The 26,318-nt window shown below is 43.7% G+C and overlaps 1 protein-coding gene across 2 annotated transcripts in view; it reads left to right on the forward strand.

Moving 5' to 3' along the window:
* LOC143989046 (cytochrome P450 2K1-like) overlaps window positions 1-25,935 on the forward strand; it is an 82,602-nt gene extending 56,667 nt beyond the window's left edge. Inside the window, exons 8-9 of one of the 2 annotated variants that reach the window (XM_077489049.1) lie at window positions 8,201-8,342; window positions 24,482-25,935. In XM_077489049.1, the coding sequence (XP_077345175.1) occupies window positions 8,201-8,342; window positions 24,482-24,663 (324 nt within the window). In that variant the 3' untranslated portion in view covers window positions 24,664-25,935. Of the gene's footprint in view, window positions 1-4,676; window positions 4,863-8,200; window positions 8,343-24,481 lie in introns of those variants that run through there. The other variant, XM_077489050.1, reaches the window with a different exon arrangement.
* Window positions 25,936-26,318: the final 383 nt, after the last annotated feature.

Genomic DNA, 26,318 nt, shown 5'->3' on the forward strand with positions numbered 1-26,318 from the left:
TATATTAAGGATTATGTGCAATACACGGAGTATGTGCACTTTATTTTGGACGTTTAATAATTACCTTTTGCATCACAAAATATATTTTATAGTTATTTATTGCATTTGTGCTACACATGTATATTAGTTTTATAATTATTTAATTTTTTGTTTCTAGCGCTGCACATTTGTTATACCAGTTTGCATTGTCATATTTAGGGAAGTGTGGGAAGTGTTGACAGCTGATCTTTAGATTAGTTTCCATTTTAGGTTAGTAGTTTGGCAGCTCACAAGGTTTTACCCATTTACAGAGAACATTCCCCTCCCCTCGTCTCCATAACACAGTGTTCTATAATTCTTAGAGATAGCTATGAACAATGCTTATTGATAAGAATTCTGCAGAAGCAAAGCACATGGGAAAGAGTGCTAGTAAGAAAAAATCTGCAAACATACTATGCAATATAAAAATAAAATCACAAAAATGTAAAACAGAAATGTTGCACCAATATCCAAATATGAACATTTCAAAATTCTTTTTTTTTTTTTTCATCTCAAAAAGCATTTATTAAATCTTTAGAACAAGACATCCATCCGACAATGACAAAGAATGCAGAAGGTGAAGTTGGTACAAAACATATGTCAACAGACTCTGGACGTTAAAGCAGATATGACATACTAAGGGGAGAGGAGGAAAATAAAAAATAACTAAGGAAAAATACAAAAAATACAAAAGGGGTTCCGGGTATTAGAGTAGACTTCCGTGTGATTGGCGGTCCACTGGGAGTAATAAGCCAACTCTGCTAACAGGTCTTGGGTGGAGGAAGTAAACACTTAAACGTGTGGGTCCCTGTTTCCGGGTCCACCAGGATCAATCTCAGGCCAGGACCCTCCCCCTCATAGGGATCTTGCTGTGAGGGGGCTGACCGAGGAGTTCCCTAAGGACCTGCGAGGTTAGCCCAGGAGGGCTCGCTGTCCTGAAACCCAAACCTGTAAAATGCAAGAACCGCTAGGAGAAGTTGCATTTAACTTGGGAAAGTTGCCATGAAATGGGCAGGAGGAGGACCGACCCTCCAGCCCAAACTCGCAATGGGAACCCAAAGCAAAGGCAGAAATAAAAATAAAAACATATATATAATAAAAGGGAAAAAAAACCTTAACGGTTGGAATGACCAACTGTCATACAGTTCGTTCCGGTCCATATGGTGGGTCAAGGCGACCCTGCAACAAGGTAAGTAGCAATAGAGGAAGTCAGTAAGGGAGAGTGAGCGGAGAGGAAGTAGAGAGGAGACAAGGAGGGTGGGGAGGAAGGGGAGGGAAGGAACCCTCGCGGAAGTACCTGATTTTAGAGGGATTCGGGGGGGAAGGACCTTGAAAAACTTCAGGGCACTAGGGATATTCCAACGTATGCAGCCCAAGGTTCCCATATAAGTCTAAATTTCTCAGCTGAGTCCAGGATCTTACTGGCCACTTTTCTTGTGCCATTATCCAGGATATTTTTTTTTTGGCCTGGGAGAAGGAAACTGAAGGAGATTTCCACGAGTGTGCCAGCGTAATCTTGACTCCCAGAAGAATAAAGTGGATTAGAGATTATGTCTGTTTAGGAACATTGGGGATGCGAGAGTTGAGAAGGGCAGTGGTGGGATCCTGTTTAATTGCGTGCCCCGTGGATCTGCGAATGAGTTTGAAGATTTTGTTCCAGTAACCCCTGATTTTGGGGCATTCCTAAAACGTGTGAAGGAGAGAGCCCTGCAGGCCACATCCCCTGAAATAGAGCGGGGAAGACTGGGGAAAAAACTTGGTGAACCGGGTGGGGACCAGGTACCATCGAGACGTGACCTTAAGATCTGCTTCCACAAGGGCGTTATTAAGAATGCCCCTGTAGGAGCGAGAAAAATTTAGGCGGTAGGTGTCCAGATCCCATTCGAACTGAAGGTCTTGCTCCCACTTCACCATGTAGTTCGCTTTTCCCTGTGGATCAGCCAACGCAGAAAAGGTAAGACCCCCGTGGCTGGGGAGCACCAGAGCTCGTATGGAGTTACCGACAGAGAATTGTCATGGCTCTTCCAAATCCCCTCCAGATAATGTGAAAGTTGATGGTAGCGAAAAGATTCTGAGGGTGGCATGTCCAATTTAGACATGTGCAGAGTAAAATATTTTGTTTCGGAATTTCGTTTTTGTCCAAAAAATTTATTTATTTAGTTACTCCTGAAATTCGTTTTTATTTATTTCGTTTTTCGTTCAAAAATTGCATTCGTCCGAAAATCCACATGAATTACGGTCGAATCTGTCTTTGAAGGCTTATGGTGTCTGTCGAATGTATAAAGAAGATTAGACGGAGCTAGTATATAGCATACTTCGTGTGAACTTTAGAACCCTATTAAAGTCTATGGGACTCCAACGTTCAAAATCTAAAGTGCTAATTTTAAAGGCTAATTTGCAAGTTACTGTCCTAAAAAGTGTTTGGGGACCCGGGTCCTGCCCCAGGGGACATGTATCAATGCAAAAAAATTTTTTAAAAACTGCAGTTTTTTCGGGAGCAGTGATTTTAATAATGATTAAAGTGAAACAATAAAAGTGTAATATTCCTTTAAATTTCGTAGGGGGTGTCTATAGTATGCATGTGAAGGGGCGCATGTTTCTGGTGCTTAGAACTGTCCCTGCACAAAGTGTCATTTATGCAGGAAAAAAAGTCCTTCAAAATCACTCGCAGCTATTATGAATTGTCGGCTCTGTAATACAGAGAACACTCATTGAAAGTCATTGATAAAAAAAAAAAAAAAAAAGCGTGGGGGTCCCCCAAATTCAATTACCAGGCCCTTCAGGTCTGGTATGGATATTAAGGGGAACCCTGCGTCAAATTTTAAAAAAATTTGACGTGGGGTTCCCACTAAATATCCATACCAGACCCTTCAGGTCTGGTATGGATATTAAGGGGAACCCCGCGTCAAATTTAAAAAAAATTGGCGTGGGGTCCCCCTAAAAATCCATACCAGACCCTTTATCCGAGCACGCAACCTGGCAGGCCGCAGGAAAAGAGGGGGGGACGAGAGAGTGCCCCCCCTCCCTCCTGAACCGTACCAGGCCACATGCCCTCAACATTGGGAGGATGCTTTGGGGGTCTGTGACCCCTCAAAGCACCATGTCCCCATGTTGATGGGGACAAGGGCCTCATCCCCACAACCCTGGCCGGTGGTTGTGGGGATCTGCGGGCGGGGGGCTTATCAGAATCTGGAAGCTCCCTTTAACAAGGGGACCCCCAGATCCCGGCCCCCCCTGTTTGAAATGGTAAGGGGGTACAAAAGTACCCCTACCATTTCACAAAGAAAGTGTAAAAAATAGTTAAATAAGACAAACACACTTTTGAAAAATTCCTTTATTAAAAAAAATAAAAAAATAAAAAAAAGATTCCAGCGGTGGTAATCCACTCTTGCTATCCAGCGACGGATGATCATCTCTCCGGGATCCAGCGATGGCTCCTCTGAATCAGCGCAGCGAATCCATCCATCTTCTGTCTCCACTGAGGAGACATTGCGGGGATTCCGGCGGCATGACGTTTGTTATATGCGGAGGGCGGGGCCACTCGTCACCTGACCCCGCCCCCCTCTGACGCAAGGGGAAACCCGGGGTTCCCCGCGACGTATGGGTGACTCCGCACCCCTCTGATGTAATACAGGCAGGTTTCCGTTACATCAGAGGGTTGTGGGGACATGGTGCTTTGAGGGGTCACAGAGCCCCAAAGCATTCTCCCAATGTTGAGGGCATGTGGCCTGGTATGGTTCAGGAGGGAGGGGGGCCGCTCTCTCGTCCCCCCTCTTTTCCTGCGGCCTGCCAGGTTGTGTGCTCGGATAAAGGGTCTGGTATGGATATTTAGGGGGAACCCCACGTCAATTTTTTTTTTATTTGACGCAGGGTTCCCCTTAATATCCGTACCAGACCTGAAGGGCTGAAGGACCTGGTAATTGAATTTGGGGGACCCCCACACTTTTTTATTTATTTATTTTTTATCAATGACTTTCAATGAGTGTTCTCTGTATCACGGAGCCGACAATTCATAATAGCTGCGAGTGATTTTAAAGGACTTTTTTTCCTGCAGAAATGACACTTTGTGCAGGGACAGTTCTAAGCACCAGAAACATGCAACCCTTCGCAGGCATACTATAGACAGTTAGACTACCCCCCCCCCCCCTACGAATTTAAAGGAATATTACACTTTTATTGTTTCACTTTAATCATTATTAAAATCACTGCTCCCGAAAAAACGGCCGTTTTTAAAACTTTTTTTTGCATTGATGCATGTCCCCTGGGGCAGGACCCGGGTCCCCAAACACTTTTTAGGACAGTAACTTGCAGAATCTTTTCTCTCTCTCAAATCTTTTTTCTCTGTCGAATCTTTTCTCTATATAATCTTGGACTAATAGAGGTAAGGTTAGGCACATTCGACCACAGGTTCTATAGACACAGATTGTTATTGTCAGAGTCACGTCGAATCTCCTATTCTATATCGAACTGTTGTAACAATGAAAACGAAAATAAAGCATTTATTTATGTCGGATCTTTCGTTTTTCGGATTCTGTGCTTTCGTTATCGTTTATCAAAACGAAAACGAAAATAGCTGAAATTCGGACGAAAATGCATTCGGACGAAAACTAATGCACATGTCTAGTCCAATTTGGAGATGCAGTGTTTAAGAGATATAGGATACCTACATTATCCATCTTCTTACATCTGTCCTTCATGACAAGACTCAGTTTGCAGAGCCTCACATATTTAATCCTCAACATTTCTTGGACTCACAAGGAAATTTTCAGAAGAAAGATGCCTTCATGCCATTTTCAGCAGGTATCATATCTGGTTTGTCTTTATTATAATGCTCTTACGCTTCACCACAATGAATAACTACAGATTAGATGATAGTGCACGGACTGTTAATCTTGTCACAGATGGATCGAAATTGTTCAGTGAGGATCGGCCGAATTCTAAACTAACTATGGCCATTAACTTCTTCGGATCCGCGCTATAGCCGAATGACAGTTACAGCGCAGACCTACTTTGTCAGGAGTGCATTTATTGACATCCTCACGTGCCCAAGCATCCTGCAGGGCACAGACAGCGCGCTCTGTGATCAGCAATCAGTGACCCCTTACCACGTAATCAGCTGTCAGCCAATGACAGCTGATCATGTGTTGTAAACAGAGCCGGTACTCAGCTATTATTCCTCCTTGCACTGACAGCGTGAGGAGAAAAAAAAGCAGATCACCGGCGGCTCTCAGAGAGACATCAGTCCCAATCAAGGAGAGCTGCCACCAGCTCATCTGTGCCCACCTGTGCCCCCTGCCAGTGCCACCCATCAGTGCTCACAGTACCACCCATCAGTGCCCACAGTGCCACCTGTCAGTGTCACCAATCAGAGCCTTATCAACAGTGCTGCCCATCAGTGTCACCTACCAGTGCCCATCAGTTTCACCTACCAGTGCCACCTATCAGTGCCCATCAGTGCCATCTATCAGTGGTACCTATCAGTAACACCTATCATTGTCCATCAGTGCCACCCATCAGGGCCCATCAATACCGCTCTCTTGTCCCCCCCTCTTTTCCTGCAGCCTGCCAGGTTGTGTGCTCGGATAAAGGGTCTGGTATGAATTTTTAGGGGGACTCCCACGTCAATTTTTTTTTTAATTTGACGCAGGGTTCCCCTTAATATCCGTACCAGACCTGAAGGGCTGAAGGGCCTGGTAAGTGAATTTGGGGGACCCCCACGCTTTTTTATTTATTTATTTTTTAATTTTTTTATCAATGACTTTCAATGAGTGTTCTCTGTATTACGGAGCCGACAATTCATAATAGCTGCGAGTGGTTTTAAATGAGTTTTTTTCCTGCAGAAATGACACTTTGTGCAGGGACAGTTCTAAGCACCAGAAACATGCGCCCCTTCGCAGGCATACTATAGACACACACCCCCCCCCCCCCCCCCCTACGAAATTTAAAGGAATATTACACTTTTATTGTTTCACTTTAATCATTATTAAAATCACTGCTCCCGAAAAAAACTTGCGTTTTTAAAACTTTATTTAGCATTGACACATGTTCCCTGGGGCAGGACCCGGGTCCCCAAACACTTTTTAGGACAGTAACTTGCAGAATCTTTTCTCTCTGTCAAATCTTTTTTCTCCGTCGAATATTTTCTCTATATAATCTTGGACTAATAGAGGTAAGGTTAGGCACATTCGAAAACAGGTTCTATAGACAGATTGTTATTGTCAGAGTGACGTCGAATCACCTATTCTATATTGAACTGTTGTAACAATGAAAACGAAAATAAAGCATTTATTTATGTCGGATCTTTTGTTTTTCGGATTCTGTGCTTTCGTTATCGTTTGTCAAAACGAAAACGAAAATAGCTGAAATTCGGACGAAAATGCATTCGGACGAAAACGAATGCACATGTCTATTTCAATTTGGAGAGGCAGTGTTTAAGAGATAAGGGGCTATTGCAATTGAAGAAATGTCCCATTCTGTAGAGGCCCTTATCGAGCCACCACTGGAAAGCCTTGATATTGAGACCTGGGGGAAAATGGGGGTTGTGGAAGATGTGTGCGAGGGGGTGCCAGGGCGAAATCAGGGAGTGTTTTTGTGAAGAGTGTCACACAGGGCTAAAGCGTGTGACAAGGTTGGTGAAAGGATCGGGGGCCTTTCTTTTTGTGGTCTCCAGGTGAGGAAGTCAAGGGTATGATTCAGAGTAGCTTGTCTTTCTAAGTCTACCCAGTCAGGTTTTGGGCCTTTAGAGTATATGGCCGAGAATTGACAAAGTTTGGCAGCTTGAAAGTACCACCATAATTTAGGTAGACCCAGACCCCCTTTTTTCCTAGATCTGTAAAGAACCGACTTAGAGAGGCGGTGGCGAACATTTCAAAATTCAAAGTGTGAACATGCAATAATCAAAATGCTCATAAGAATGAATAGCCAAGTCCATGTGCAAGAAAAATTAAATGGCAGTCCAAATGTGAACAGTAGAAAGGTAAGCACGGAACTCAAATGGTTGAATCCACTGATATAAAAGAACGATTGTGTACACTTGAAAAAATCCTCCACCAGGTGACACCTTATGAGGTTTACCAGATCTCAATGACCATCAAATTAAAGATAGGTCAAAGTGAGCATTAGGCATAAAATATCATGCAGGTCTTCCTGGATGTAGTCATCAGTGAAAAAAGGACCGTCTGTTCCTCTCATAGTGTATATAAGGAGAAGGCACCTCATTCAGAAATCTGTCCCGGTATTGATACATTAAAGATAAAAGTGGAAACTCCTCATAGTGTAAACTATAAAATAGCTTCCTTAATGTTAATAAGTAGAACACCCACACGTTAAAAAAAGCAAACAACACTTGTCTATAGAAAGTTCCGGATGGTAACATCTAAAATGGCTTCCTGTCGACTTCTGATAGTGTGCAATGATTTTTGCCCCAGATTACGTCAGTTATGATGAAACGTGTAGGGCGGTGCCTGCTGTGACATGATCGCGCATAAGGTGTCCCTTGGTAGAGATTTTATCAACCATACACAAAATATTATACTTTTATATCAGTCAATTCAGCGATTTTGGGTCCCAAACTAACCTTTCAACTGTTCGCATAGGACTGCACTTTTCATATTTTTTTTTTGGACTTAGACTTGGATATGCATTCTAATGAACATATTGATTATTGCATGTTCACACTTTGAATTTTGAAATTTTCACATTTGAAAATGAATGCAACATTTCTGTTTTTAAAGAACACAGGAAGTTCAGCTCTATGGAAAAATCAATAGGTATTTTCTGTATTTATCGAACAAATCAAACAAAATATTTTCAATGTTATACAGGCATACCCCACTTTTAAGTACGCAATGGTGTTTATTTACTAAAGCTGGAAAGTGCAAAATCAGACTCACTTCTGCATAGAAACCAATGAGCTTCTAACCCCAGCTTGTTCAATTAAGCTTTTGTAATAAAATATGGAAGCACATTGGTTTCTATGCAGAAGTGAGCCTGATTTTGCACTTTTCAGCTTTAGTAAATAAACCCCATTGTGTACTTAAAAGTGGGGTATGCCTGCAGTTAACAGACCTAAAGAGAGCAAATAAGAGAAGTTTATGGTTAGGGTTTACATATACTTTGATAATAATCCCATTGCAAAAATACTAATTGGCAAACTATTCTTTTATTGATGTATATTTTATAGGATACCTACATTATCCCTCTTCTTACATCTGTCCTTCATGACAAGACTCAGTTTGCAGAGCCTCACATATTTAATCCTCAACATTTCCTGGACTCACAAGGAAATTTTCAGAAGAAAGATGCCTTCATGCCATTTTCAGCAGGTATCATATCTGGTTTGTCTTCATTATAATGCTCTTACGCTTCACCACGATGAATAACTACAGATTAGATGATAGTGCACGGACTGTTAATCTTGTCACAGATGGATCGAAATTGTTCAGTGAGGATCGGCCGAATTCTAAACTAACTATGGCCATTAACTTCTTCGGATCCGCGCTATAGCCGAATGACAGTTACAGCGCAGACCTACTTTGTCAGGAGTGCATTTATTGACATCCTCACGTGCCCAAGCATCCTGCAGGGCACAGACAGCACGCTTTGTGATCAGCAATCAGTGACCCCTTACCACGTAATCAGCTGTCAGCCAATGACAGCTGATCATGTGATGTAAACAGAGCCGGTACTCAGCTATTATTCCTCCTTGCACTGACAGCGTGAGGAGAAAAAAAAAAGAGATCACCGGCGGCTCTCAGAGAGACATCAGTCCCAATCAAGGAGAGCTGCCACCAGCTCATCTGTGCCCACCTGTGCCCCCTGCCAGTGCCACCCATCAGTGCCCACAGTACCACCCATCAGTGCCCACAGTGCCACCTGTCAGAGTCACCAATCAGAGCCTTATCAACAGTGCTGCCCATCAGTGTCACCTACCAGTGCCCATCAGTGTCACCTACCAGTGCCACCTATCAGTGCCCATCAGTGCCATCTATCAGTGGTACCTATCAGTAACACCTATCATTGACCATCAGTGCCACCCATCAGGGCCCATCAATACCATCTTATTAGTGGCAATCAGTGCCACCTTATCTGTGCCCATCAGTACAGCCTTATCTGTCCCCATCAGTGCTGCCTTATCTGTGCCTATCAGTGCCACCTTAACTGTGCCTATCAGTGCAGCCTATCAGTGCCCACCAGTGCAGCATATCAGTGCCCACCAGTGCCACCTCATCAGCACATATCAATGAAGGAGAAAAATTATCTGTTTGCAAAATTTTATAACAACTATGAAACATGATTTTTTTTTCTAAAATGTATAACTTTTTTATTTGTTTAGCAAAAAATAAAAACCTCAGCTGTGATTAATTACCACCAAAAGAAAGCTCTATTTGTGTGAATAAAATGCTAAAAATTTCATTTGTGTACAGTTTTGCATGACCGCGCAATTGTTATTCAAAGTGTGTCAGCGCTGAAAGCTGAAAATTGGTCTGGGCAGGAGGGGGGTTTAAGTGCCCAGCAGGGATGAGCTTTATGAGATTTATGCTCAAGCTTTATGTTCGAGTCAAACTCATGTTTGACTCGAACATTGGCTGTTTGCTAGAGATGGCCTTGTGGTTCGCCCGGCGGTTTGGTTCGCGGCGAACTTTGCTCGTTCGCGATTCGCCAAACCGGCGGACTTCTGGAGCTGTTCGCGGCAGACATATTAGTTTACATTGTGAAGAACTTTGACCCATGACACATCCATCACGGGGTACAGGACAGCCAATTGAGACATTTCAGCACATGGACATACCCCCTACCTTTTAAATAGACCTGATCTGGCGGCCATTTTACATTCTGTCTTTTGTCAGTGTAGGGAAAGGATGCTGTGTGGAGCAGGGACAGTCAGTCTAATCACTAGCTATTACTATTAGGTCCACAAAAGTCCTTTTAAGGACTGGTATAGGTGTACAGTATATAGGGTTGTAATACACTTATAATATACTTTCTTTCAAATTTAGAAAGCATATTATAGTGCACTGCTGTGCTGACCGATTCTGCAGCTGTCTTTTCTCAGTGTAGGGAGGGACAGTTTGGTGTTTGGCGCAGGGACAGTCTGCAATTCACTAGCTACTAGATAGCTACTATTAGGTCCACAAAGGTCCTTTTAAGGACTGGTATAGGTGTACAGTATATAGGGTTGTAATACAGGTATAATATACTTTCTTTCAAATATAGAAAGAATATTATAATGCACTGCATGCAGTGCTGTTGACCGATTCTGCAGCTGTCGTTTCTCAGTGTAGGGACAGTTTGATGTTTGGAGCAGGGACAGTCTGCAATTCACTAGCTACTAACTAGCTACTATTAGGTCCACAAAGGTCCTTTTTAGGGCAGGAGCAACAGGCTTGAGCCAAAGTGGCAAATTGCAGAAGGTATGTTCGATTACGTGACAAGGACGCACCAGACTTGGTTAAGTGGCTCATTCAGCCTTACTCTTCTGCACCCTCCTCATCCTCTCAATCTGCACCCTCTTCACTCTCTGCTATGTGTACCCCCAAAGACACTACCACCAACACCACCACCATCATATACCCTCCGCTTGAGTCACAGGAATTATTTTCCGATCCATCACAAGACATTGCCGATGTGCAGCCATTCTTGGCATTGGATCAGGAAGAGGAGGTAGCAACAACCGCCACTCAGCAGTCTGACGACAGTACCCAGATCAGCCCAAGGAGGTTGGTCCCCAGTGTTGCTGCCTACTCCGAGATCTCTAATTATAGCAGTGGGGAAGGTGACATCGATGATGACATGTCTAGTGATGTCACGTGGGTGCCCACAAGAGAGGAAGAGGAGGGGAGTTCAGAGGGAGATATGGACCAGCAGATAGGGAGGAGAAGCAGGCGAAACTTACATTGCACAGGAGGGACAAACCAGACTGCTAATGTATCAGGAGCGAGGCATCAACCATGTACGGTCACATCTGGCGCTCCCAGGATGCCGCCACATGGCTCCGCAGTGTGGGCTTTTTTTAACGTGTCCGCTGCTGACAATAGTGTTGCCATCTGCAGCCTTTGCAGTCAATGCATAAGTCGCGGTAAGCCCAACACTCACCTAGGGACGACTGCCTTAAGAAGGCACATGAGCTGCCATCACTGAGCCCAGTGGGAGCAACGGAACCCACAAAGCCACACTCCAATCTCTCACCATCCAGCCTCGCCTTCTACTTCTTATTCTCCTCTCTCCTCACAATTGTCCTCCACTCCACCTTCCATCATGCCGTCCTCACGTTTTTCTGGGAAAAGGCAGGCTTCTGTGGGCCAAATGTTCGAGCGTAAAAAAAAGGATTATGTCGGATAACCCTCTTACCCAACGGTTGACCGCTGGCTTGTCAGAACTGTAAGCCCGCCAACTACTGCCATATAAACTGGTGGACTCGGAGGCCTTTCGAAAATTTGTGGCCATTGGAACACCCCAATGGAAGGTCCCAGAAAGGAAGTATTTCTCACAGAAGGGCATCCCAGAGCTATATGGCCATGTTCAGCGGCAAGTGAATGTATCTCTGGCACACAGTGTTGGTGCCAAGATACATATGACCACAGACACGTGGTCTAGCAACACGGGCAGGGAAGGTATATAACTTTTACTGCCCACTGGGTGAACCTTCTGACAGCTGTCAAGCATGTAACCAGTGGCACCCGTGTAGATTTGGTTTTACCGCCACGAATTGCATGCAGGCCTGGCTCTTCTTCTCCTCCTCTTACTCCATCCTCCCTCTCCTCCTCGGCTGACTCCTCCTTTTCCACTGCTAGTATCTCTTCCACTGCGCCGCCCAAGATCCCCAGAACCTATTCGACATGCCAGGTGAGACGTTGCCATGCTGTGCTGCGTCTGTTGTGCCTGGAAGCCAAGAGCCACACTGGCCCGGCACTCCTTTCAGCTTTGCGTTAACAGGCAGATCAGTGGCTAACACCGCTCAATTTGACAGTTGGTAAAGTGGTGTGTGACAACGGTGCCAATCTTCTTAGCGCATTGAAACAGGGCAAAATTACACACGTGCCATGAATGGCACACGTCTTAAACTCGGTCGCGCAGCAATTTGTTGTCAAATACCCTGGGGTCCAGGGCATCTTGTGGCAGGCAACGAAAATCTCGGTCAATTTCAGAAGATCTTACACGGCCATGGTTCGCCTTGCTGACATTCAGCGGCGACACAATCTGCCGGTCAGACGTCTTATTTGCGATTGTCTGACGCAATGGAACTCAGCCTTCTATATGCTTGATGGGCTGCTCCAGCAGAAACGTGCAGTTAACGACTACCTGTACGAACTCTGCGGCAGAACAGGTAATGGGGAGCTTGTTTTTTTTCACCACGCCAGTGGCTGCTCATGCGCGACGCATGCAGACTTCTGCGGCCATATGATGAGATCACCAAACTGGTCAGTCGCAGCCATGGCGCCATCAGTGACATCGTACCTTATGCCTTCTTTATGGAGCGTGCATTGCGTCATGTCATTGATCAAGCCATGGAGGAGCAGGAGCAGGAGGATGAGGAAGTTGCAATGCTGGATGAATTCCCAGGGGGGGCTACTCTATCTGAGACAAGTGAACAACAGGAGTCTGAAGAGGAGTCAGAGGAGGATGGTGCCGGGGTGGATGAGGAGGAGCAAAAAGAGCATTCTTTAAACCTTTCTGGGATCCCTGTTGTTGTCCGTGGATGGGGAGAGGAGAACGAGGAGGATTACATTATCCTGGATGATGAGCAGGAGCCAGGCTACCACACCGCTTCCAGTTTAGTGCAAATGGGGGCCTTCATGCTCCAGTGTTTTAACAGGGACCCCCGTATAAAAAGCATAAAGGTCAAGGACCAGTACTGGGTGGCAACGTACTTAGACCCCCGGTACAAACACAAAATGGCAGAAATGTTACCACCATCACAGATGGCTGTCCGAATGGAGCATTTTCAGGCCTTGCTTTGACAAATGCTGCATTCTGCTTTTGCGTGTGCTGGCTGAGGAGCAATTCCCACTCCCAGAGAAAGAGTTGCGGGTACCAATCCAACAGCGCTTGCAAGAAGAGGGCGGTTTGAAGATGTGTTGGTCACTTCTGATATGAGATCATTCTTTCAGCCGACCTATCGACAGGTGTCATCCGGATCCAGCATCAGGGAACGCCTAGACCAGGGGTGTCCAAACTTTTTTCAAGGTGGGCCGGATTTGATGAAGTGAACATGCCTGAGGGCCGAACATTTTGCCTGACATTCTTTGAACCATTGAAAATTCGGTCTAAGTGTGTCCATCCGAGCGCTAATACACTGCCCAACAAGAATTCTCTTGCCTTTGTCGCACTCGTTCCCAACACACAGAGGAATGCTCTGCACTTTAGGGGGCACCGTTAATTCTTAATGGTACCCCACACATTGGAAAATGTAGGGTGCTTTTGGTGCAGTGCAATAAAAAAAAAATAAAAAAACACACACAGACACATGTACACACACGCACACACACACACACACACACACACACACATGTGCACACACACACATACAGACACATGTGCACACACACACATACAGACACATGTGCACACACACACATACAGACACATGTGCACACACACACACACACATACAGACACGTGCACACACACACACACACACACACACACACACACACACACACACACACACATACAGACACATGTGCACACACACATACAGACACATGTGCACACACACAGACACATGTGCACACACACAGACACATGTGCACACACACACATACAGACACATGTGCACACACACACATACAGACACATGTGCGCACACACATACAGACACATGTGCACACACACACACATACAGACACATGTGCGCACACACACACACATACAGACACATGTGCACACACACATACAGACACGTGTGCACACACACATACAGACACGTGTGCACACACACATACAGACACGTGTGCAAACACAGACACATGTGCACACATACAGACACATGTGCACACACACACACAGACACATGTGCACACACACACACACACACACACATGTGCACACACACAGACACATGTGCACACACACACATACAGACACATGTGCACACACACACATACAGACACATGTGCACACACACACATACAGACACATGTGCACACACACACACATACAGACACATGCGCGCACACACACACATACAGACACGTGCACACACACACACACACACACATACAGACACATGTGCACACACACATACAGACACATGTGCACACACACAGACACATGTGCACACACACACATACAGACATATGTGCACACACACACATACAGACACATATGCACACACACACACATACAGACACATGTGCACACACACACACATACAGACACATGTGCGCACACACACACATACAGACACATGTGCACACACACATACAGACACATGTGCGCACACACACACATACAGACACATGTGCACACACACATACAGACACATGTGCACACACACATACAGACACATGTGCACACACACAGACACATGTGCACACACACACATACAGACATATGTGCACACACACACATACAGACACATGTGCACACACACACACATACAGACACATGTGCACACACACACATACAGACACATGTGCGCACACACACACATACAGACACATGTACATACAGACACATGTGCGCACACACACACATACAGACACATGTGCACACACACATACAGACACATGTGCACACACACATACACATGTGCACACACACACACATACAGACACACGTGCACACACACACATACAGACACATGTGCACACACACACATACAGACACATGTGCACACACACACATACAGACACATGTGCACACACACATACAGACACATGTGCACACGCACACATACAGACACATGTGCACACACACACACATACAGACACATGTGCACACACACATACAGACACATGTGCGCACACACACACAGACACATGTGCACACACACACACACACACACACACACACATACAGACACATGTGCACACACACAGACACATGTGCACACACACAGACACATGTGCACTCACACACATAAAGACACATGTGCACACACACATACAGACACATGTGCACATACACACACACATACAGACATACATGCACACAAATACAGACACATGCATACACATACATACATACACACACATGAATAAAGGCCTTTTTAACACTAATCTAGCTTGTAGTACAGTACCTTTGCAGCTTCCTCATTCAGCCGGGTACTGCACTGTAGGGGGAAGCAGAGAGCACAGCACAATCCTCTGCACTTTACTTTCACTTTTGAAGCTCACGGAGCTTCTCACAGTGCCGGGGATCGGCTGATCTGACAGCCCTGCTCCCATGGCACAATAAATTGAGAAAGAACAGGCGGGCCGTTCAAAACCGGACAGCGGGCCGCAACTGGCCCACGGGCCGGACTTTGGACATGCCTGGCCTAGACCGACAGGTGTCCGACTACATCGGGTTAACGGCCGATGTGGACGCTCTGAGAAGTGATGAACCCCTGGACTACTGGGTGGGCAGGCTTGACCTCTGGCCAGAGCTTTCACAATTTGCAATGTTGGCTTGCCCCTTGTCCAGTGTCCTGTCCGAAAGGATGTTCAGCGCAGCAGGGGGGATCGTGACCGATAAGCGTACTCGCCTAGCTCACGACAGTGTTGACTACTTCACATTTATAAAAATAAATGAGGCATGGATCTCAGAGGAATTCAACACATGGGACCAGTAGGAAAGATAAAAGAGTAGTGGTGCGCTGTACAGGGAGGTGTCTGGGCTGCCCTATAGGAGTCAGTTGATACCAGTAATATTGTAACTTGACTGAGTGTAAAATTAGATTACAACAAAGACGGCATAGTATAGTGTCCAAAAAATAATAAGAATACATATATCACAAAAGAATAGAAGTGATAAAAAAGTGACTTAAACTGATGATGCATCTATGTGCCAGAATAAATGTGCTGTGACAATTATCTCATGATCTCTCTCATCAATACAAGTAAAACTGAAAAGGCCGTAAAGAAATAAATAAAAAAATGACAATATCAAATGTCCATCTATAAAAGGTGCAGACTGTGGCGATTATATCAAAGATCGCATAAAGTGCAGAAGAGTGTGGCGGAAAAAACGCATAAAATGCAATAATACTGAAAAAGCAGTAAAGAAAAAGATAATTAACCAGTTGCCGACCGCCGCACGCCGATGTACGTCGGTACAATGGCACGGGCAGGCATAAGGACATACATGTACGTCCCTTGCCTCCCGCGGGTCGGGGGCCCGATCGGGCCCCCGCCCGGTGCCTGCGGCGGTCGGTATTCGTACGGGAGCGATCCCGGACGAGGGGACGGCCATTCATTCATGGCCACCCCCTCGCGATCGCTCCCGACGAATAGAAATCCCCGGTGACATCACTTCCTCTCCTGTAATGTAAACACAGGAGAGGAAGTGATGTATTCTCTCCTCCGTGTCGGTATTTTTCGTTCCGACACGGAGGAGAGTGGATCAGTAAGTTGCACCAACACTCTACACACACAGTAGAACATGCCAGGCACACTCACACCCCCCCTTTACCCCCCGATCACCCCCCCAATTACCCCTGCCCCCCAGTCACAGTGACACCAATGTCATTTTTTTTTTTTTTTTTGCATTGGTGTCATTTGTGACTGTAATAACTGTTAGGGCAGTTAGAGTTAGCCCCCTTTAGTTCTAATGTACCCCCCTAACCCCCCCAATAAAGGTTTAACCCCGTGATCACCCCCCGTCGCCAGTGTCACTAAGGCTGGGTTCACATTGCAGCGGTTTATGAGAACGAATGTGATTCGCACCGCACTGCAGTGCAAATCACATCCGATCTCTGTGCGATTCGAGTTCAGCCATTCGCCGCACCCGCCACACCCGCCGCACCCGCCGCAAATTCGCACGGGACCCTTTTTTTGGCCCGCAGCAGAATCGGATCGCATGGGTGTTCACACCATGCGATCCGAGTTTGCAGATCGCACTGCGATATGCGAACTGATCTGGGGGTGTCAGTAACATTTCACTGACACTCCCAGCAGTTCGCATAGGGCAGTGTGAACTGCCGCCGGGAGGCATGCGATGCGGGAACCCGCCGCGCATTCGTGGCGTTCCCGCATCGCTCCAGTGTGAACCCAGCCTAATAAGCGATCGTTTTTCTGATCGCTGTATTAGTGTCACAGGTGACGCTAGTTAGGCAGGTAGGTATTTAGGTTCGCTGCAGCTTTTTATAGCGCCAGGGACCCCCATATACTACCGCATAAAGCCCCCTAATTGCCCCCTAGTTAACCCTTTCACCAGTGATCACCATATAACTGTTACAGGTGACGCTGGTTGGTTAGTTATTTTTTTATAGTTTCAGGGCACCCGCCATTTATTACCTAGTCTGACTAGTGTACCCCTAAATTTAGGGGTGTCTACTTTCCAAAATGGGGTCATTTGGGGGGGGTTTGTGCCATCTTGGCATTTTATGGCCTTCAAAACTGTAACGCCCTTAGAAAGCCTGAAGGCGGTGCTTGGTTTTCGGGGCCCCGTACGCGGCTAGGCTCCCAAAAAGTCCCACATATGTGGTATCCTCGTACTCAGGAGAAGCAGCAGAATTTATTTTGGGGTGTCATTTCACATATGCCCATGGCATGCATGAGCAATATATCATTTAGTGACAACTTTGTTAAAAAAAAAAAAAAAAAAAAAAAGTTTGTAATTTTCCCGCAACTTGTGGCAAAATATAAAATATTCCATGAACTCAACATGCCTCTCAGCAAATAGCTTGGGGTGTCTACTTTCTAAAATGGGGTCATTTGTGGGGGTTTTGTGCCATCTTGGCATTTTATGGCCTTCAAAACTGTAATAGGTAGTGAGAAGTGAACTCAAAAATTTACGCCCTTAGAAAGCCTGAAGGCGGTGCTTGGTTTTCGGGGCCCCGTACGCGGCTAGGCTCCCAAAAAGTCCCACATATGTGGTATCCCCATACTCAGGAGAAGCAGCAGAATTTATTTTGGGGTGTCATTTCACATACGCCCATAGCATGTGTGAGCAATATATCATTTAGTGACAACTTTGTGTAAAAAAAAAAAAAAAATTTTTTTTTTGTCATTATTCAATCGCTTGAGGCAAAAAAATAAAATATTCAATGGGCTCAACATGCCTCTTATCAATTTCCTTAGGGGGTCTACTTTCCAAAATGGGGTCATTTGGGGGGGTTTTGTACTGCCCTGCCATTTTAGCACCTCAAGAAATGAGATAGGCAGTCGTAAACTAAAAGCTGCGTAAATTCCAGAAAACGTACCTTAGTTTGTAGATGTGACAACTTTTGCGCAAACCAATAAATATACAATTATTGACTTTTTTTTTACCAAAGACATGTGGCTGAATACATTTTGGCCTAAATGTATGACTAAAATTGAGTTTATTGGATTTTTCTAATAACAAAAAGTAGAAAATATCATTTTTTTTCAAAATTTGCGGTCTTTTTACGTTTATATCGCAAAAAATAAAAATCGCAGAGGCAATCAAATACCATCAAAAGAAAGCTCTATTTGTGGGAAGAAAAGGACGCAAATTTTGTTTGGGTACAACATTGCATGACCGCGCAATTACCAGTTAAAGCAGCGCAGTGCCAAAGTGTAAAAAGACCTCTGGTCATTTACCAGCGAAATGGTCCGGTCTGAAAGTGGTTAAATAAAGATAACAGTTTCAAATGTCCATATAAAAAAGTGCAAAAATGTGGCGATTATATTCAAAAATTATATTCAAAAATCAGACCGACTGTGGCACTGATCATCTCCTGCACCCCCTTCAAAGCATGGCCTTCATGCACTCCTGAATTGTCAAAATTTCACAGATGAAAAAGAATGCTTGTCGTTGTCAATCCCAGATTCACTTAATACTTCTGTTATGTCAGTGTCCATGTTCTGGGACTATATGTGCACAGCTAGTAAGTATTTTGTGGCTGAAAATATGACCTGGAGGTTTTTAAGGTTCGCCTGCCATTAAAGTGAATGGGGTCCATTTGGGCACGTTCATGGATCGCGTTCGCAAATGTCCCGTCGGAAGTTCGTCCATCACTACTGTTTGCTAGTCCACCGGACAGGGAATAATTTTGGGTGTTCGTGGCAAATTCGAAAGCTGCAGAACACCCTTTAAAAGTCTATGGGAGAAATCAAAAGTGCTAATTTTAAAGGCTTATATGCATGGTATTGTTATAAAAAAGTGTTTGGGGACCTGGGTCCTGCCCCAGGGGACATGTATCAATGCAAAAAAGAGTTTTAAAAACGGCCACTTTTTCGGGAGCAGTGATTTTAATAATGCTGACACTTCTTAAATAACGGAAGGCGGGGCCACTCGGTGACCCCACCCTCTTCTGAGAGACTTCCCTATGGCTTTCCCCATGATGTCAGAGGGGGGCGGGGTCACCCGTTTGCCCCTGATTGGGCAAAGCTTTGGGCATAGCATATGCTGGTTTTTGAGGAGCGAGGCTGGCCACAGCGTCCTTAACAACCAATGAGTCATCAGCTTTCCATAGGTTTCTTTCCTGACAGCTGAACAATAAAAAAAAAAAGTGTCGGTTAAAAAATAAAGAAAAAACGGTGTAGGCACCCCCCCCCCCCCAGTTCATACCAGGCCCTTCGAGTCTGGAATGGATTTGGAGGGGAACCCCACACCAAAACAAAAACGTGTGGGGTCCCCTCCAAAGTCCATACCCTTATTAGGTCATGCAGCCTGGCAGGTCAGGAAATGGGCGCCCCTCATGAAGTATGCCAGGCCACATGCCCTCTAAATGGGGGTGCTTTTTGGTGAGTGGGGCTCTGCTACCGCCCCCACTCCAAAGCACCCTGTCCCCATGTTGATGGAGACAAGGACCTCTTCGCAGACCATGACAAACACAGTTCAGGGTTTTTGGGGTCTGCGGGGGGCTTATTGAAATCAGGAAGCCCCTTTTAACAAGGGGGCCCCAGATCCCAACCCCCATGTCAATGAGTATTGGGTATATAGTACCCCTACCCATTCACCAAAATGTGGCAAAAAGTAATAAACACAAGAGACAGTTTTTGACAAATACTTTATTAAAAAATAAAATAATAGTGTCCCTTGATTTAAATCCATTATCAATCATGCCATCCACCGACCCGGAAAACAAAAAGCGCCTGCCTCTTTGGAGGCCTCCCGCCGAATGCCTCCTCTCCACTTTGACATTTTTATATAGGTAATTGGCGCGGCCACTTAGCTACGTCACCCATTGACCCCACTCCCACATCACATTCTGAGCAGGCACCAGTCCATTACGTCAGAAGGGGCGGGGCTGATGTGAATTTGTGCACGTGAGATTTGGATACTCCATATTTACAGAGGCTTGCACAAGGCTAACACCAGGTCAGATTTGAGTACTTAACATTCTAAAATTTAAAAAGTACATTTAATGACGCAGCAGTTCATAAAGAGCTGCATTAAAGTATATCTGCATGGATTTTATTTTTAATGGGACAGTACATTCTTGGAATGAAATCTGGATACCGGTGTGTTATTGGTGACTACGCGTGAATTCATATCCCCACTTACCTACTAAAATAACTGGAAATAACTGTACAAAATGTAATGGTAAAATGATCTGCAGCTTTGTTTATTTAACAAAAAATAGTGTTCAGCAGCTTATAACAATTATAACATATTATTTGCATTGAAAAATCATAACTTTAGGATCCTAGTTATAAGCACTTCAATACCTCTGACGTTCTGCGTGGACCATCTGCCGTTCTGTGCATGCACGGCCAGACAGAGCCAAGGAAAATGTCGGAAATGTCTGTAATTGGCCGCATGCGCAGAACGGCATTCAATAGAACATCGGAAATGTCCGTAATTGTCGTTCTGCGCATGCGCAGCCGATGTACGAACATTTCCAGATTACAAACAGGAGGAAAGTCCCTAACGGGTTCGGAACCCAGGGACCCCCCTGTAATAGATAACACCATCCTCCACTGTATACAGTTCAACAACTCTAACCTCGGCCACTTAAAGTGATTGTAAAGCCTCGTTTTAAAAAAAAGAAAAAATAACAAGCTTGTTATACTTTTACATTTGCCCAGATTTTCTCTTCTCAGGTGCCTCTTTTGTGCTCTTGGCCCCTCTCTCCTGTTGCGCACTCCCACAGCAAGCAGCTTGCTATGGGGGCACCTGGGCCAAGCTGCAGCTTCGTGTGTCCATTCAGACATGGAGCTGCGGTTCGGCCCCACCCCTCTCTCTCCTGATTGAATAACTGAATTTGATTGACAGCAGCAGGAGCCAATGGTGCAGTTGCTGTGCCTCAGCCAATCAGGAGGAAGAGTCCCGATAGCCTAAACACTTGTGCACATCGCTGGATAGAGATGGGGGTCAGTTAAGTATTAGGGGGACTGAGGGGAGCTGCTGCACACAAGGATTTTTATCTTAATACATAAAATGCATTAGGATAAAAAAAAAACCTTCTGACTTTACAACTCCTTTAAGTTGGCCATAGACAGTTTGAATCGTGGCTTGTTCAGTAGAGATTGGCTGAGATTTGAACCATTTATGGGCACGCTAGTTGTGCCCATAAATGGTTGGGTACAACCAGCCTGTTGGATTTTTCATGCAATTATTGCCACTGACATTTTCTCTTATTGCGTTATCTGCTGGCTAAAACTGTGAACTTTAATCACTAAGGGATCAGTGATGGATCAATATCTCACTTCTTCAGCCAATGAGGGAGCAACACTGTAGATGCTAACATGTGACTGGCAGCTCTATTATTATTATTATTATAATACAGGATTTATATAGCACCAACCGTTTGCTCAGCACTTTACAACATGAGGGCAGACAGTACAGTTACAATACAATTTAATACAGGAAGAATCAGAGGGCCCTGCTTGTTAGAACTTACAATCTAAGAACTAGTGCTGGAACTGCTGGCAGTCGGTAACAACCATGGTCAAGCACTAAGCTCAAGTGCTGAATAGATCAGCTCCTGGCCATCTGTTTCTGCTAGAGTAAGTTGCCCTTAGAAGTAGAGACTGTAAACACAAGGCTTCTGTATTTAATAACTTGAGGAAATAATGTCGGAGGCCAGTCAGTAATCACACCATGAGAGAAGGGTAATAATTAATAAAAGACAAAGACATCATGTGATAACCCACGTAACCTTTTTGCGAGACACATTGGCAATGAACAGTAGTGGGTGTAAACCTACTGGAGATATAGGCAAAATTTTGGTCAAAAAACCTGTGTCACTCTAAAGGCCCGTACACACGATCGGACTTTTTGACAACAAACATGCAAATTAGCTGTTTTGGAGCGACATCCGACCGTGTGTACGCTCCATCGGACAAACTTTTCTTTTTTTTTTTGGTTTTCATCTGACTTTTGTTGGCTGTGCGAACGGACAAACTTTCTGGTTAACAAAAGTCCGATGGAGCAAAGTCGGATCGTGTGTACAGAAAACCATAGGACTTTTGTACAAAGTACAAACAGGCATGCTCAGAACCAATGCAAAAGATCAGACAACAATACAGAAGTTGGCCAAAGGTGGCGGCAAAGAGCAGAATAACCACGTGATTTGGTGAAAGTTGGCTGGAAAAGTCCTGCTGTGTGTATGCAATACAAGTTCAGGGCCGACGCCCTTTGTACAAAAATCCAAGGGAAAGTTTGTACAAAGTCCTATCGTGTGTATGAGGCTTTAGAAAAGTCAGGTTTTTTTTATCACCTGTACTGCTTGATACCTGTCCCCTGGACAGGAAATGTAAGTAAATCTCCCTTTATGGGGCAAAAGGCACCAATACAATTCAGATAGAGGTTCTACACTTTCATATCTACTATCCCAGTCTGCTTGATTTTTTGATACTTATGACCCTTTTAAAATCATTTCCCCACTTCCTCTTCTGTGTACCATCCATAAAATATATTGGAAATAAGGAAAAAGCTCCTAAAGGGGACACAGACATCAATAAAAAATTGACAAAGCTTCTACCCCTTCCACATACCAAGATAAAAGTCTATGCTGGTGTTTGGTTTAAAGAGAACTTATAAAAAAATGGGCATTTGTAAGAAATTTGAATATCCACTCAGTTCATCAGTTCAGCCTAACTCCTAAGAGATGTATGCATGTTATTTACTTGTATTCTCTTCCTGCCAGAACAGTGATGTCAGTGTCAAGCGTATATTGAGAATTGACCCATAAAACATTTAGTTTTTTTTTATGTATTTTTTTTTTTCAGCACCTTTGTTATATGAGTGTTTTAAGTGCCTATCATCAGCATTACGTTTTGGCAGGTCGGACATTCTGACGACAAAATATTTTTCAGATGGATTTTGGCCCAAACTTGTCTTGCATACACACTGTCGCACAAAGTTGTCAGAATTTCCGATCGTTCTGAACGAGGTGACGTCAAACACGTACATCTGGACTATAAACGGGCCAGTAGCCAATAGCTTTCGTCTCTTAGTTTATTCTGAGCATTTTAGGTCCGGCTCTCAAACTTTGTGTGTCAGAAATTCCGACGGAAAAAGTCCGATGGAGCCCACACACGATCGGATTTTCTGACAGCATGATCCGATCGCACATTTTCTGTTGTAAAATCCGACAGTGTGTATGGGGCATTAGCCCTTGTACACACGGTTGGAAATTCCAACGGAAAATGTCCGATCGGACAGTGTTGTCGGATAATCCGACCTTGTGTGGGCTCCATTGGACTTTTTCCGTCGGAATGTCCGACCAACAAAATTTGAGAGCTGGATATAAAATTTTCTGACAACATGATCCGTTTGTAGAGAATTCCGATCGGACAAAGTGCCACGCATTTTCAGATCAAATTACGAGGCCAAAGCTAATGGCTACTAGCCTGAACGTAGTCCCATCGTAACGAACGAACGTCATCATGTTCTGAACGATCAGATTTTCCAACAACTTTGTCCAACCGTGTGTACAGTATGCAACACCAGTTTCTAATAAAATCCGTCTGAAAAATCAGATGGATTTTGTTGTTGGAATGTCCGACCGTGTGTACAAGGGCTTATACTTCTTCTCTGACAGGGAGAAAAAAAGTAGATAATTAAGAATCAAGATTCAGGTCATAACAAATGTCCATTAGTGTCCCAGTCTCTATAACCAATATAGTAAAGAAGTGAAAAATTGTAAAGTGTCAAAAAGTTATAAAACAACATGAAATGACCTCTTAGCTTTTGTAACTGTTGTAAACAGAAAAGTGTCTATGATGGATTACTTCACATTACAATGAATATCTTTCTTAATTACTTTTCCTTTGCGTTACCTTTCTGAATAAAAGCACAATTGTAAGGGATGGTTCTTAACCTGGACTATTGAGTAAGGCACATGTAAAATCCATTTCATGTGACAGAATCTTTCTGATTTCACGGTTTGTTCTGTTAATGGCAGGTCGAAGGATGTGTGCCGGAGAATCTCTTGCCAACATGGAGCTGTTTCTTTTCTTCACAAGTCTTCTGCAAAAATTTACATTTCAGAAGCCCCCGGAGGTTCATGATGTGGATCTAACACCTGCTGTTGGACTGACCACTCCACCAATGCCTCATACTATTTGTGCTATTGAACGATTTTAGCAAGCCAGAATAGATTGAAAATACATGTTTATGTACAGCTTGTTTCTTGAATTGGATTCAGTTATGTTTTAAGTCCAATATATCAGATTTGACCACATTATAACTGTACTGGAAAAGAACAATATTAAAGTGATTTTTAACCTCTGAAATTAAAAACGAACAAAGCAATCCTTTTATAGAGTGTACTTGCCTTGTCATTCCTCTGCTATCTGCTTGAGTCACTTCTGACAGTTGGAAAATTGTAAACATCTGTATATATAATTGTATTCTATTTTGTATGCTTTGCACATGGCACTAATAATATTTTCATTACATGTTTGCATTCCTTCGAGTCCTGATTAGAATTAGCCTGCCTATGTTAAGCCGCTTGTTACCATAAAAGTACAATTGTAATATTATTGTGAAACCTACGTAATCATGTGTATAAAACAAACTTCAATTGTGTCAAATAAACAGAACTAATGCCCTGTACAGAGGGTTGGACTTTCCGATGGAAAATGTGCGATCGGAATGTATTGTCGGAAAATGTGTGGGCTCCATTGGACTTTTTCCATCGGAATTTCTGACACACAAAGTTTGAGAGCTGAATCTAAAATTTTCTGACAACAAAATCCGATCGTTTAAATTCCGATCGCGTGTAGACAAATCTGACGCACAAAGTGCCCTGCATGCTCAGAATAAATTACGAGATGAAAGCTATTGGCTCCTGGCCCATTTATAGTCCCGACGTACTTGGTTTACGCCATCTCATTCTGAATGATTGGATTTTCCGACAACTTTGGCAAAGGGTACCTATTTTATTCTCTTTAACTGAACTGTATTGATTGGTGGTTATATGTTATGTCGTAACTGTCTACTGTACATCAGAGGGTTATAGATAAGAGAAGGAAGAATAGTGTTGGTAACTGGTTATATGAAGCACACATCTGCTGTAATAGTAGTTTAGAGGCAAGAGGGTATAGGCACATGTAGAGAAGTGAAAAAGACTGCCCAGTCATTATAGGCATTAAAGGAGTTGTAAACTCCCATGGTTTTTCACCCTAATACATTCTATGTGATAAAAAATACTAGATGGAGTAGCTTTAGTTGTGGGGTGTATACATTTTTGCATCAACTAATTTGAGTAAAACTGAAGATTTTGCAATCTAAGTTAAATTATTAACCTTACTTTAATGTAATGAGCCAAACAAATGTTCTATAAAACTACGTTTTGTCATACATTTGGAAATTGCTCTTGCGTTCATTGAGATTAAACATGTGCACTGCTGAAAATGTGTCTGTTTTTGTTTCATTTGTTTTTATTATTCTTTTTTTCTGTTTTTAGTGTCATTAGTTATGATTGAAATTCGTTATTTTGAATAAATTTGTAACTTTGAAAAAAATTTAATTTGTTATGTTCCAATGCTGTATTCGTTATTTCAATCATTTGGAAAAATCCAAAATTCAAAAATGTATAAAAATTTGAAATTATGAAAACAATAACTAATAAAAACTATTAAATTATAGGTACTGGAATTCCCTTTCAAATTTGGCTGTTAGTGAACATAATGAATATGAATTTATCCGAAGTTACAAATTATCCAAAATAAAAAATTCTGCATCTAAACTAATGTAATGTAGCAAATTATTAATAATAATAAAAACGTTTTATTATT

The sequence above is a fragment of the Lithobates pipiens genome, unplaced genomic scaffold (genome assembly GCF_037356315.1).
Source record: "Lithobates pipiens isolate NorthernLeopardFrog02 unplaced genomic scaffold, aLitPip1_a1.2 Scaffold_18, whole genome shotgun sequence".
NCBI classification, from domain to species: Eukaryota; Metazoa; Chordata; class Amphibia; order Anura; family Ranidae; genus Lithobates; species Lithobates pipiens.